Consider the following 15,734-nt stretch of genomic DNA (forward strand, 5'->3'; position numbering starts at 1 on the left):
TGAGAGAGATAAAAACTTGGAAAATCAGAAAAAAAATAATTTATTTTGAAACTTCTTTCTCTTTTATAAATATATTTACTAAAAAAAATTAACTAAAGCCAAAAATTAATTGCATCTAAGAGTAAATCGTGAGCTAAATTTAATGGCTATGATTTCAATGAGTTTATTGTTTCAACTTATCCTGAATAGAGAAATAAGAAGAGGCCTGATTTATTAAGGAGGCCTTATCCTTGAGCTTTCTATTCTCTAGGGATGTGTTGGGGCCAGACTTGAACTCCATTGCTTATTTCAAAGCTTGAAATACTTGAAAAGCCCAGCCATCTGTTAAAATTTGGCCTAAAATTGTAGGCAAGGGTCTTGAGCCTCTCACAAATTTTATGAAAAATCTAAGGCATAAAGAGGTACTGTAGTTAGGCATTAAGCCCATATTTTGGCAGTCCATGTCTACGACCATAATGATTCAAGATAAAGCAAAAAAGTTCAATTTTGAAACACAAATCAAAGTTGATGAATGATCAGAGGGAATGAGAAGGGAAATTTAATTTTCTCTCATGGGGATTTGCTTTGGTCTCCATAAATAAAATTACAGTTAGGGGAGATGCTTAAATAGCCACAAAGAAACACTTGTACCACATGCCGTTCTTGTTCATTTATATCGAGCCCAATAGCCCATGGGCTCTATTTATTTATTTGTTTTGGGTAGACATGGGCTCTATTTGATTATTCGGGTAAGCGATTGGGAAGGAACCCTAATCAAGGGGCACTACAGTAATTTGGTCGTCCTTAAACCTTCCTTAAACCCTACAAAGCCAACCAAGGAGACATCAAGGTGAGTACTGAGTAGGTCGTAGTCATTTGGTTACGCTATCTTGTATTCCGAAGCTCCAATGGCAAAGCGCTTGATCCCATTTTTGAATCGTGTCTTGGTGGAGAAAGTCGTTCCTCCATCGAAAACTGATGCCGGAATTTTACTCCCTGAGAAGATCTCCAAGGTGAAAACCTAGAATTTTTACAGTATCTTCCACTAATTTTTCTCAGCTTGTGCTGTTTGATTACAGTTTTTGATGTTTTGTTCTTCTGGATGTTGTTCTGTTGAGTAAATGCTATTTTGTTCTGTAATATTTCCCTCTTTCACATCCTTTACTGGGTGAGATTTCTGATCAAAATGACCCGATAAGAACGCATTCATCTGAAAAATGTAATTTGGCATTCTGCAATGTGATTAACTATTTGCCAACTCGAAGGAAGGCTTAGCCTCTGTGTATTGTTTTAATTTCGGAAAACATTCAGTCTGTGAAGGCTTTCACCTCTTTCTGATGGATTTGGTAGAACGCGAGAACAGTGGGTGTTGTCAACTGGTCTGTGTCAAAGTTTTGGAATTTCTTGTTTCTTTAGTTCCTGCTTTGTTTCTGTTACTTCTTTGCCTTTAAAGAACTCTTGTAGTTTCTTACTTGATGTGCGCATGTAGTTTTTGTATGGAGACACCAATATGTGTTTGATGATATATTCATATTTTTTATTTCCTATGCTTTATTCAGCTGAACTCTGGTAAAGTTGTTGCGGTGGGTCCTGGATCTCGTGGTAGCGATGGGAAACTTATTCCTGTTGGTGTAAAAGAGGGAGACTCTGTACTTTTACCTGAATACGGAGGAACGACAGTAAAACTTGGTGATAAAGAGTAAGTATATTTGTTCCTTTCCAAACAAGACTTCCCCAGTTTGCCAGTATCTGTGTTTTCAAGTTTTGAAGTGTATCTTATGTGTCGCCTTACATTATACACTTTTTCGTCTCATTCTTAAGATTGTTATTTGTTTCCTACCTCACTAACACTTGCACAGAAATGTTTTGTTTAACCATTCATTAACTCATTGCTTCAACAAGAATTTGTGATTGACTACATTGGCCATGAAAATTGGCTGACTATTGATTGTATGTTGGATATTCTTTCATTTCATTGTGGTAGGATAATGACTGAATATCATCGAACATAAAATCATGTTTTATTTGGAAGAGAGCTGTCTATTATCATTTATCACCCTGGAGTCTGGCTTTGCAATTTATGATTGCCTGCTTTTAAATTGATTCAGATCAATTGGTCGTTGCAATTAACTTTCTATTAGAAATTTTTAGGTCTCATGTTGTAAATGTGCTCAGAGGGCTGACCTCGGTCCAATGGTAAGGTTTTTGGGCTTACATTATGACCCTCCCCAGACCCTGCAGTGGCAAGAGCCTCATGCACTGGGTATGCCTTTTTTATGTTATAAATATGCTCACAATTGGTCCTTGCAATTTACCAGTTCTTGACTATGCATTGGATATTCATTGTGTTGGGACAATGGTGAAGTGGCTTGAGATGCAAAGCCATGCTTTCTCTGTAAGAGAGCTGTCTATTGGCATTCTGGATTGGGAATTGATAGATCATAATCACATAGTATTTATACCATTATGAAATGAGTGCTCTTTGTTCTTTTGACTATGAAGACATAATGAGGAGTCTTTTGATTGTTTCATGTCTGCAACCTTTTCTCCTCTACATGCTGAAGCAATATTAAGAAAGATAAGAGTTGATGAGTGCTTGGAGTGAAGATGCTGTCTCTTTCTGAATGTACTTAGTTTTTCCTTTAATTGTTCCAACTGCATTGTCTTCTATGCTTCTTCCTGACCTTTTGTTTTACCTCCTTGTGATATATGAATATCCTCATCATAGTTCATCCCTTGTTCCTTTCCAGAAGTGAAAGTAGCCTTAGCTTTGTTGACTCTTAGATTGTGAAGAAGTGTTTCTCTCCTGTTGTGTTTATATTAGATAAAATTATGTCATATATGTGAGAAAGCACATTGATGTAAGTTTACCTAAGTACATGTATATGTCTTTATGCATATTATTAAATTAGTACTAAGGTTCTGTGATGATAAAGAGAGAGAGATATTTCTGTTTTGGTACAGAATGGGTTTCAAAGTGACAAGAGTATATCAAGATTCTTGGTGAAATTAGTACTATTGTTTGGAGGGATTGATAATGGATGATTGTAACGATCTAAGATTAAGGGATAGGGTTTTTCGAGGTTGGATGAGTGTTTTAATGGCTGGTAAGGGTTCTGTCTTGAAGAGACTTAAAATATAAACCAGGAGATTCAGCCCAATGGTTAGGGTTTGGGTGGTAGATGAGTGGGTGAAGGCTAGGGTCTGATGGAATAGCCTATGGCGAATTGGGGAATAATGTAAAGGTGAGTTGATTAAAATAATGGTGTAATGGATCTGATTATGGTGGCTAGAAAATAGAAAGTAGAAGAGAAAAAGAGGAGTGGATGAATAAGAAGATTCAACAAACCTAGGAATCCACCTTCAAAGGAGACCTGTGCATCCACACAGCAATATCGGTCATCATTTATTTTCCTGGGTTTTGACCTAATCTGATTTATTGTGGTTACTCAGCACTAGTCATTAAGTGGATGCTTTGTTCTGATGTGGTTCCAGGGGATAGATAGGCAATCGATTATTGGATGGATAACAGACCAGGGATCATGTACTCCAAGCGAGTTTTGATCATGAACTTTGCTCTAGAAAGGATAGAAGCAATGCTACAAAGAATTTGGGCTTACGAGGTTTGTTTATGTGCAGTTATTCTGACCAACCAAATGTTTCCTGGATTGGATGCTACTGATTTTTGTCCATGGCCATTGCCAATTTGAAGATAAATTTGCCTAGCTTTGTGGAAATCCTGATTCTTTGCCATGTATACTTGATCATCAGGAAAGGAATTTTGGTTGTTGATTTGAGGAAATATTTGTTCTAAATTTCTCCATGATCAAGAAAAGATTCTTCACTGTTGTTTCAGGAACATTTATATTTATTTTCGTTTCAATCACCCAACATGGCAATGCCATATGATTTGTGTGATTTTGAATAATTTTCTGGTGTCTTACTTTTGTAGCTGTCTCACATGTTTTGAATTATCTTGTATTTGAATAACACTCTATGTTCTGATGCTAATATTCTCCCCATATTCTTGGAAACTGTTGCAGGTATCATCTGTATAGAGATGATGATATACTGGGGACACTGCATGACTGATGTATCTTATGGACCCTAACCAGGTTAGGACTTGGGAGAAACTTTATGGTGGATCCTGTTGGAATGAGGCAGTTTTTAGTATGCAGAAGAGTTTAACTGTGGTTGCATCTTAACAAGTTGTGGTCTGGTTTAAAATTTATGAATACACATACCATAATCATGATTGTAGAAACAGATTTTATAAAATTAAAGCATTTCTCTTGGATCTTTTCTTGATTAGCAAATATATCGTTTTGATGTCTGTTGAAGTAATGTATCAAATATGAAATACAAAACCTAAACTGCAAATTGTGTAATATCTGGCTTTTTTTTAATAAATAAGTGCCGCAATCTATCTGGGGACATTGGATCCCAATGTTCGGTATTCCTTTTTTATTATTTATTTTTAATTTTTAGATTTCTGTTAGTTCTGAAACATTAATTTTCATTCTACACTTCCTTGTTTAAAGCTAGATTTTTTTTTCTCATTTATAGAATAAAATCATAAACTGAGCTTCTTGCCCGTGGGTGTATTACTTACATGGGTGTTCAGTTTTTGCAACCCCATTTGGGGTCTGCTTGCAGGTAAGGAAACAAAAATTTAATTGATTATGCCATCATGCTCGAGTAACAACTGATTGCATATTTTCTTCTTCTTCCCCTACCACTTTTTTTTATCCCCAGCTCTTTGATTGATGAATTATCTTTGTTGCTGAAACTATTAACTTAACCTGCCTTGAACCTCTTGGGGTGTATGCCTAATAGGTTTATGATCTCTTGCATCAAATAACCTCAAATATCAGGTCTAAAAATATTTGATCATCAGGAGTTTGTTTTAAGGGTCATAAACTAACTGTGTTGAGAGATTTCTTTGTCAGCAGCCATAAGAAGTTGCATTGTTAGTGTCACGCTATGTTAATCACTTCTTAATTGTCTCCACTTTGTCTCAAACATTGCTCAAACCTAAAACTCTGGCAACTTTCCAAGCATTTGAGAGGAGATCCAATGTAATAATCATAAAGTCAAAGGAGGCATCCTTAGGCCATTTATGTAAGATATGGTGGCTTTCCTGTGGCAACACACTAGTTTCCCCTGTCATTGCAGACAAAGGTATATGATCTTATTCTGGTGGACAATCACTGTTGAGTTTGATTAACATATTCCTGGTGCTTGTCTGCAAAGGAAGGATTGTTAATTTGTTATCGCTAGTCAGCATTGAGAAGATGAATCTCATTACTCCATTGGTTTGTTCATTGATCATCAAGACAAATATTTATTCTCTTTCTTTACAAATCATGATGGATGTAGCTCTTGACTTACTCTGTTAAAAAAATTTAAGTTTGAATTTAGAAGATGAAAAGTTTGTGCATTGTTCTATTAGTTTGGCAGGGCCATTATTAAATGTTTATGACTTGTTAGCAAAAAGACTTTTTGAGTGTGGATATGTGGAGAAACCCATTGGACCATACGCTTGGAGCCAATATGAACTTGCCAGGGGTACATTGGCTGAAACCCACCGTTGTTTCATGCCACAATACTTGGTTATCTCTCTTTCCACCTCTTCTTTTTGCGTTTTTGTGTTAAATACCCTTTTTAGTTCTGGGGAATGCGCTCTCTACTAACAGGTCACAATAGGAAACTCTGAACTTTTACTATTTGGCCTGCAAAACTAAATAGAACACTTAACAGATTTTTCATTTCTAAATTCAATTTTATTGGGCACAAGTGTAAAACTTGTTTCCACAGTTGGCCTCTGTTTTGCTTTGTGGAAGGATAATGTGTGTTTCGGACCATTAGATAGAGAGTAAGCTCTGGATTAGCCATGTGTTAAATTTCAGACTTTAAATTAATCATATATTTTCCCATGTATGTCCATACACCCTCTCAGGTGGGCTATATGCGAGTTTTCTAATGCTTCATTGTGAACTCGGGGCTGAAATTTGACATGTGAGTAGGGGAATCTTCGGGTTTTACTTGTCCATGAAATTAAGGTCATGTTAAGGATCCCCTCATTGGCCATCGAGGAAAATAAAGCCTCCTTTTTTTTTTACTGCTTCGTTGTTGCATGTCTAAGAAATTTTCTTTTGGGAGAGGGTTCCCAGAGCAAGCAGCATAGTTGCCAATGGGGTCAGACAAAATGATATTGTGTATTAGAGGACAGCAAGGTCATTTCATGTCAGGAGAGAAATAGATACAAAAATGCTAGTGTACCTGCCCAAGTGGCTTAGAGAATCTTTTCCCTTTTCTTTTACTTCAGCCCACACTCCAACCCCAGACCAACCCAACGTGACTCCTGTTCGGGTGACACCTATCCTTGATGCTGTTACTGAACCTGTTGGGGGGTGTATGCCTAATTTAACGCCACAGCCCCCCCCCCCCCACCCCCACCAAAGGTTAAAAAAAAGAAAGAAAAGAAAAGCATATTATATGGAGCATAGAGTCGGTTAAAAAATGATGCCATCCATATGATATCGCATTTACTAGTATCTCACTATGTTTGATTGCTTCTTTAATTCTGGAAACCTTTGTCTAATACATTGCCCGAGTCAGGACAACCTGCCATTGCGCTATCCAATGGAATAATGATGGCCAAAGAAGGCATTTTCTTCGGCCTTTTATAGTACAGTACCTTGGTTGTTCCCCTGTAATGAGTTTGATGGTTAGTGGTTACTCATATGTGTTGATCATTGGAGAGAAAGGAGAAAAGGTGTATAATCTTGTTGTGGTGGATCATCACTGTTGTGTTTGAGTTTGAGTTTGATCAATCCTATTATTGTTAGTTGTTGTGTAATGTATGAAGGAAAATTGGTTACCTGATACGGGTGATGAATAGCACGTAGACCCACATGAAAACTGTCTTATGGGGTTCATGGGAGCCAATATTTAGTCCAGAAGGGGGGGATAAGGAACTTGTGGTACTGGAAATCTTAATGCCCTAGGAGTTTATTGAATCTCCCTATCTTAGTGGAGGGAGACGTGATGAGTAGTGTTGCCAATGGGTATTTGTGTTGAGATCTGTGAAGTAATTATCATGTTTCGAATTATGAAAAGATATTTTTATCTCATAGGATACTACTGGAAATTGGTTATTCCTAAAAATTAACCCAATCTATTCTTCTCCTCTGTCTCTTCTCTTCTCTGCAACTCACGTTGAAACCCATCCAATATTTTATGGAAAACTGTGTGGCAATACAGGATCATAACCAAGCTCCTTGGTAGTCGTCACATTGATTCTCTAAAGACCATTCTGAAGAGGAAGATGAATTTCAATACTTCATATTGTATCATGATGGATGCGGCTCTTGAATTCCTCTTAGATTCCCATCTGTTTTCAAGTAAAAATCATTTGAAAAGAAATTTTTTTGGTAAAATCAACACAAAACAGCAAGGATTATACCTTGAAAATTTCTTTCGATGCAGTTCTTTACTTAGAAATAAACAAGAGTCTTAAGAACAAGAAAGTTTGTATTTAGAAAATGAGTTTTCTTCTAAAAAATTCTACTGAGTTTTGTAGACCTGTTAAATTTTTTAGTGTAATTTGTAACCTAGTGGCTATCATTTAGAAAATGAAAACTGCTGATGAATGATTTAGTTTTGTGTTGTGGGAAGTCAATTGTTGAAATGGGGTGATTGTATTTTTTCTCTTCTATAATGTGGTTTGTTGTTTCTTCACTATTTTAGTGAGGGTATACGGAGGAATCCACTGAAGAAGGGCTCTGAGTCAACAGAAGGTGCCCTTCCATGGCTACCTGTCTGCCACTTGGAGCCAATATGAGCTTTGCCAGGGATAGTATGCCTGAAACTCATCATAGTTCCATGCTTCGGCCCCTGGCTATATATATCTATCTTCCCTCTTCTGTTTGTCTTTTTTCCTCTGCCTTTTCTGTGTTAGTGATCATTTTCAGTGAGGGTTCTATTTGATCTATTTCTAGTAGTTTTATAATTTCGATTGGGCTCAATCTTGACAGAACAGATGATGTGGAGAAGAAGTTTATGTAGTGCCATCTTATTATTGAATGGTTTTCCGTTCATGCTCTCTAATCCCCTTCTTTCTTTTTGGGTTAACCAAGAAATAAAGGGCGGGGCCCATAATGTCATACATTGCGGATTAAAGGGTTGAGATGGGCGACTAAATTTTGATCTATTCAATGGTTAGAATACCAAATGAACTGGTCCATATTGCAACAATGTTCAGGTGCATGGATGAGGACTCCTACAACAGGTGTTTAACTGCTTTGCTAATGGTTTGTGCAAGTATGTCCCTAATGGGGCAAGGGTTATGTACGATATCAGAAAAACCATGTGTACCCACTCTGCCTTGCCACACCCGATGGATACAAAGTCAACTCAATTCAACTCAGCCGTATCCCAACTAAATAGAGTGGGCTACATTTATCTTTTTTTCTCCAATCAGCTTTATTCAAAGTCATACTTGTCATTAGTTCTAAGCTATGCATGTCTTTCCTTGCACTTTTCCTATAGTTATTTTAGGTCTGCTTTGGCTCTTTTAGCTCCGTCATGCTAAATCAAGTCACCTCTCCGGACTAGAGTATTCAAAGACCTCCATTGCACATGTTCATGACACCTCAATTGATTTTGTGACAATGTAGCATGTATCGGAGCTACTTTTAAATTAATTTTAATTTGTTAATTACTTATTTTATTTTATTTTATTCTACTACTCATCCATCTCAACAGTCTCATTTCAGTTACACTAATTTTGTTTATGTTATATTTTTCACTAAATATCATATACAATTGCTTGTCGTATAATTGTCTTGTAAAATTTTTCGTTAAGTTTTAAGAAAGTTGTCGAGCACACAACACTCCAGATTCACCCTTCCATTTCATCCAACTTATTTTAATCCTTTGTATAACATAATCTTTACTTCTCTTTCTTTATTAATGATTGAATTAGCTACTAAAAATTTTCATTTTGCAGTAGTACTATTATTACTTAAGTTACACACCATATATTTTGTATTTGTTCTACTTATTTTAAAACCTTGGGATCAACCTTTGATCCCTAGGTTGATCTCTATAATTCCAATTTTGCATTTATCCCTACTTTTGGTTTATTTATCAAACAATATCATCTGTAGAAAGCATACATCACGGGATGTGATTCTGAATGTTTCCAGTCAATTCATCTTGATTTGCGAAAAGAAATATGGGTTTAGAGCTGATCTTTGATGTAATTTAATTGTAATTGAGAGTTCACTACACTGCCCCCATGGTTCTTATACTAGTCACTTTTAATTTTTTTTCTTAAAATTCCAATCAAAGATAAGTTATAGGCTCTTTAGTTTGATCTCTTTCACTAGGAGAGATACTAAGTACTTCACAATTTCAGCCTAGTTTGAGAATATTATCATCATTCTTGTTACCCATGAGATTTGCTTCATGGTAACTTGGTATATTCCTTTTAACGGCATCAACTTTAAGCAGGCATTGCATTTATAGCCTTCCTTCCAAGTTCCAACTGAAGTCAAGGCCTTTAAATCTGAAACTGAAATATATTGTTGCTGGTTTCTATAATTCCAACTGTTGGATCGAGCTCGTCTGCGGCCTGGGTTTGAGCAGCCATTGTGTTGTGCTCAACTCCCAGGCTGCCATGTGGATTTCATGTCGATTCAATGATTGGTAGATGTGCTCTTTGGCGGCCTGGCATTTTTGAATTTTGAATTGAGCTTGTCTACCAACCATTGGATCGGCATGGAATCCACGGGGTGGCCTGGGAGTTAAGCGCAACACGATGGCCGCTCAACCCCAGGCCGTAGACGAGCTCAATCCCCAACTCTTGCTGTAATTCTTTATGAGAATTATTTGTCCCAGTGACATTCTAGGTATCAAAATATAAGGAGTGCTTCTTCCAATGTTTTTTTTCTTTCTTTGTTTCTATGGCTAGACCTATCAATCTTTGGGTTCTCTCTTTGAGAGTAGTCATTTATAACCAAGTAACTGTCATTTAGAAAATGAAAAACCTCTGATCTAAGATTTAGTTTAATGTTGTGGGAAGTTGATTGGTGAAATGGCTTGATTTTGTTTCTTATTTCTATTATCTCGTTGTTTCTTGACCATTTGAGTGACTGTATGTGTAGGAATCCACTGAATAAGGGCTCTGAGTCAACAGAAGGTGCTCTTCCATGGCTACCTGTCTGCTACTTGGAGCCAATATGAGCTTTGCCAGGGATAGATTGCATGAAACTCATCATAGTTCCATGCTTCGGCCCTTGGCTATATATCTGTCTTCCCTCATCTGTTTGTCTTTTTCTTTCAGCCTTTCTGTGTTAGTGATCATTTTCAGTTTCAGGGTTCTATTATGATAGAGGTTTTTATTGCCAACTAAGCTGCCATGTTGCTATGGAATTCCTGATACCTGTTCTTAATCGGCCTCATTCCTGGATTAAAGAAATGGGATCGGATTGATCAAAACCTGATCCTAATTAGCCAATCTTCTATATAAACCTTTTTCAAACCTCCTGGAAGCTATGTTTCAACCTTTTCTGACCACAAGAGCTTTTGGTGCTGATATCTCCAGTGATCTGCAAATAAATCATTTGAAATTTTGAGTGCATCATCTTTTTTGACTATAGTCTCTTAAGATAATAATTTGCTCTTTATGTGTATTCTTATTCCTATGAATTTCTTAGTGTTATGTGTGTTTGCCCTGTGGTATAGTACGACCCAAGCTGATGGGTTGACCCGATTTGAAGGAGTATTTATATGTTTTATGTCTTGTTGTGTAAGGAAGTGAAAGAAGTGAGACCATAAGAAAGTTGTATTTACTAGTGTCTCACTATCTTAGTGGAGGGAGATGTGGAGAGTTGTCTTACCAATGAATGTTGGAACTCTTGGTATTTATGTTGAGATCTGGGAAGTAATTATCATGTTTTGAATTTCCAAAGATACTTTGCGTCATAGGGGAATACTGGAAATTGGTTATCATCAAAACTAACCAAATCTATTCTTCTCCTTCTCTGTTTGTTCTCTTCTCCGCAACTCACGTTGAAACCATCCAATACTTTATGGATTTTCGGTTTAACAAAGGGATGTAAAAGAAAAATATGTGGCAAGACTGGATCAGAACCAAGTTCCAGGGTGATCGGGACATTGTTTGTCTAAGCACCATTTTGTAGCAGAAGATGAATTTCAATACGTCATATTGCTTCATTACTATTTGAGTGAGGGTATGCGGAGGAATCCACTGAACAAGAGCTCTGAGTCAACAGAAGGTGCTCTTTCATTGATTACCTGTCTTCCACTTGGAGCCAATATGACCTTTGCCAGGGATAGATTGCGTGGAACTCACCATAGTTCCATGCTTCGGCCCCTGGCTATATATCCGTCTTCCCTCTTCTGTTTGCCTTTTTCTCTGCCTTTTCTGTGGAAATGATCATTTTCAGTTTAGGATTCAATTTGATCCGTCTGTTAGTAGTTTCATTTTTCCGACTGGTTTCAATCTTGGCATAGAGTAGATGATGTACAGAACAATTTTTCCGACTGGTTTCTTTTTGGGTTAACCAAGAAATAAAGAGCGGGGTCTCATACTGTCATACATTCCGGATCCATAGGTTGATTGAGATAGGCGACTAAATTTCCATCTACCCAATGGTTAGAATACCAAATCAATAGGTCCTTAATGTAAAAAGGTACCAGGTGAATGGATAAGGGCTCCTACTTCACAACATTCCTATTGCAACCTTCCATTGCAATCACCCTATTTTAATACTATCCTCTATTTCTCTTTCTTTATTACTGATTGAATTAGTTACATGAAATTTTCTTTTTATGGTATCATCAGAATTCACCACTCTACTTTCAGTCCTCTTGTTGCTACTGTTGCACACTATATATTCTGTTTTTGTCCTACTTATCTTAAAACCTTGGGATCAACCTTTTGATTCTAAGTTGATCTCCATCATTCTAATATCATATTTATTCCTATTTATCCCTACTTTTATTTCATCCACCAAAACAATAGCATGAGCAAAATACATACATCACGGGATCTGATCTTGAAAGTCTGTAGTCAATTCATTTATGATTAGTATAAACAAATACGGGTATAGACCTAATCTTTTATGCAATTGAGAATTCACTGACCCGCCCCCATAGTTTTTACACTAGTCCAATCAAACATAAGTTCTAGGTTTTAGTTTGATCACTTTCACTAGGAGAGATACCAAGTACTTCACAATTTCAGCCGACAGTGTTCGCTTAGTTTGCGAATATTATCATCTTACTTGTTACCCACAAGGATTTGCCTCATGATAACTTGGTACATTCCTTTGAGCTGCATCAACTTTAAGCAGACATCGCATTTATAGCATTGCTTCTGATTCTAAGGCTTGAAAATCTGAAACTGAAATATGTTGTTGCTGGTTTTCTACAATTTCAACTGTTGTTGTAATAATTCATAAGAATTATTTTAGTCCCAGTGACATTCTAGGTATCTAAAATAAGGATAGTAGTGCTTCTTCACATTTTTTTTTGTGGATCGACCTATGAACCTCAACTAGGGGCTGTTATTTAGAAAATGAAAATCCTCTGATGTATGATTTAGTTTTATGTTGTAGGAAGTCAACTGTTGAAATGGATTGAGTGTGGGGGGGGGGGGATCCACAGACTAAGGGCTCTGAGTCAATAGAAGGTGCTCTTCCATGGCTACCTGTCTTGTCACTTGGAGCCAATATGAGCTTTGCCAGGGATAGATTGCATGAAACTCATCATAGTTCCATGCTTCGGCCCTTGGCTATATATCTGTCTTCCCTTTTCTGGCCGTCTGCATTTTTCTTTCAGCCTTTTCTGTGTTCATTTTTTGATTTTCGGTTCTATTATGATATGGAGACTTTTATGTTGGTTGATTGCCAAAGAAGCTGTCATCTTCCTATGGGATTCTTGATACATGTTACTAACCAGCCCATTCATGGATTAAAGAAACTGGATTGGGTTGGTCGGAATTGACCATGGCCAATCCTAACTCCCACCGAGTTAGAACGCCCTGATATGGAATCGGTTGATTCAGGCAATCCTCTATGTAAACCCTTTTCAAATGTTGATATTTCCGGCGATATGCAACCATGAGTGCAACATTTTTTTTGACTGTAGGTTACATTTATCAGAGCCGATTGTCAGATAGATGTTCGGTGGAGGAAATCTTGGCGATTGCAATTGTTACAACTTGAGTTGATTCTTTCACAAAATTGGAAAATTCTGACATGATATCTCCGATGATTTGCAACCCAATCAACTGAAATTTTGATTGAAATGTTTTTTTTATCCTGTACTACATCTACCATAATTGATTTTCAATAGACGTTTAGTTATTGTGAGTGGGGATAAGAAAATTTTTTGTACTTAGGAAACAAATGGGAGTTTAATAGAGGAATTCAAGAGCCACATCCATCATGATACAATATGATAGTATTGAAATTCATGTTCTCCTTCAAAATGGTGCTTAGTGATGCAAAGTCACCCTTCAGAAGTTGGTTGTGATACTGAAAGGGAAAATTTGTAGTTAAAATCAACACAAAATAGTAAGAATTATCTCTGGAAAATTTTCTTCCATGCAGTTTTTTACCTAGAAATAAATGTCGTAAGTATGTAAAAGTTTGTATGTAGAAAACGAAAAACCACTGAAATAATTTTATGAGTTTGGTAGACCCATTAAATCTTTTGTAAACCTATGATGTATGATTTAGTTTTGTGGAACAGAGTGATTTTATTTTTTCTTACTATAATATGGTTTGTTGTTTCTACCCTTTTTAAGTGAGGGTATGCAGAGGAATCTACTAAAGCAGGGCTCTTAGTCAACAGAAGGTGCTCTTCCATGGCTACCTGTCTGCCACTTGGAACCAATATGAGCTTTGCGAGGGATAGTATGCATGAAACTCATCATAGTTTCATGCTTCGGCCCCTGGCCATATATCTGTATTCTTTCTTTTGTTTGTCTTTTTTCCTCTGCCTTTTCTATGTTAATGATCATTTTGAGTGAGGGTTTGAACTTGCTCCACAGCAAGTAATGAAATAGGTTTATTTTAGCATAAAAGGCAATTTGGTCAATAAATGAACAATTCTAACCTTTTCAGTTCTAGTTTAACGGAATAAGTTTATTTATTAATTATTTTGGAAAACAAGAGAGGTATGCGTAAATATCTAAAATACATGGGTGGATCTGTAATTAAGCTTTAACTTAGAGAAAGTACGTGTAAATTTCCCAAATACTAATGTATGAGAAAGTTTGATTCTTTTGTTTTTTTAAGGTTTGAGAATGCTATATATATATATGGGAAAAAGAACTTTGTCTCGGAGTTTGGCTTATGCCAGCACTCACATGAGTCTATCTCTCTCTTGCCCATATTAAAAGACAGATTTATCCCTTTGTTTTAAGGAGGAGAGAGATAGACACATGGGAGTACTAACGTAGGCCACACTCCCGGACAGAAAACTCCTTCCCTATATATATGGAGGTTAACCATGATATTATGCCATACTAATCAACTCTTCATTCTAATTGAAATTTTTTTTAACATAATGATGCGGTGACACGGAAGTAACATTCAATTAAGAATCTATTTCTAATCCCTTAGTTGATAGTTAATAAGAGTACCAGCACAACTTCCTTTGTGACAATCAACATATCTCTATTTTCTTCTTATTTGAAGAACTTGACGAACCAGTGTTAATGGAGGAACATGAGTTGGAAGATGGGCGATGTGCTGATTAAAAAGTAATCATTATTGGGTTTTGCCCATTCCAGCTTATCTATAGACACGGTCAGGTTCAGATTTGGAAGATAGTTCCTACCCCACAAGACCAACCTACCCAAACCCAGATAAGTCAGCAACTATTGACATAGCGTGTAGAGTCTACCCAAATCTACCCAATCCAAGCCTAGTACCATTTTGTGGTTTGCCCTTCTTAGCCTGTGTTACGTGCAAAGATAGTCTAAAGATAAAAAGAGAGAATAAGGGATAAGGTTTTGGAGGCTTTAAGGACGAAGTCGCCTGATGTCCTATCACAATTGGGAAGCCGTCAATTCTCTTCTCACTCCTACTACGAAGCCACATCTACTCAACCACTTACATAGTTACATAGGCTATTAACTACTTACAATTGCTTACATATTTCAAATTAAAATACTCACGTACAAGCTACTGGTTCAGGCTAACTCAATCACTGCCCCAAGCTTCAGATCTTCCACCCTTAATTGCATTTCCAACTTTGCATTTCATATGGTCACTCTTTAAAATTTTTATCTCCTCATTAGATAATCAAACTTAAAAACAAAATTATAGGGAGGGAGACAAGGAGAATCTTCTGATGCTCATTGCATCATGAACATGTGGGTCTCCCCTAGCATTAGCAATTCTTGAGTTAATAAATGATAAATGTACACTTACCAAATATGTTGCCAAAATTATAATTATTTTTTCTTATCAAAACAACATGCATCTTGTTGGAGATAAGAAAGTAAAAAAACAATGTCAATTAACCACTTTAGGGTAATGAATTTTTATTGACAAATATAATGCCAACAATGCATAATAATTTTATGTATACATTGCTCACAACAAAAGCATGCATTTTACTAACTGTATGTCATGCGTTTTATATTGGTAATGGAGTTTTTGTATTTTTTGTTCTCTATCATAAAAAATGATATTTAGGCCTTATTGGCT

At 36.6% G+C, this 15,734-nt stretch overlaps 1 protein-coding gene across 1 annotated transcript; it reads left to right on the forward strand.

The window, feature by feature from the left end:
• The first annotated feature begins 826 nt into the window (after nucleotides 1-826).
• On the forward strand, nucleotides 827-4,447 carry LOC122666645 (10 kDa chaperonin-like). Its single transcript, XM_043862684.1, has 3 exons — nucleotides 827-992; nucleotides 1,539-1,678; nucleotides 4,023-4,447. The coding sequence occupies exons 1-3, from the start codon at nucleotides 888-890 to the stop codon at nucleotides 4,069-4,071; spliced, it is 294 nt and encodes a 97-aa protein (XP_043718619.1). The 5' UTR covers nucleotides 827-887; the 3' UTR covers nucleotides 4,072-4,447.
• The last annotated feature ends 11,287 nt before the right edge of the window (nucleotides 4,448-15,734 follow it).

This window comes from Telopea speciosissima, chromosome 7 (genome assembly GCF_018873765.1).
Source record: "Telopea speciosissima isolate NSW1024214 ecotype Mountain lineage chromosome 7, Tspe_v1, whole genome shotgun sequence".
Lineage (NCBI taxonomy): Eukaryota > Viridiplantae > Streptophyta > Magnoliopsida > Proteales > Proteaceae > Telopea > Telopea speciosissima.

Coding starts and splice junctions, on each gene's coding strand:
- LOC122666645 (XM_043862684.1), top strand. CDS start 888: ATGGCAAAGCGCTTGATCCCATTTTTGAATCGTGTCTTGGTGGAGAAA. Junction 993..1,538: donor TCCCTGAGAAGATCTCCAAG/GTGAAAACCTAG, acceptor TGCTTTATTCAG/CTGAACTCTGGTAAAGTTGT. Junction 1,679..4,022: donor GTAAAACTTGGTGATAAAGA/GTAAGTATATTT, acceptor AAACTGTTGCAG/GTATCATCTGTATAGAGATG.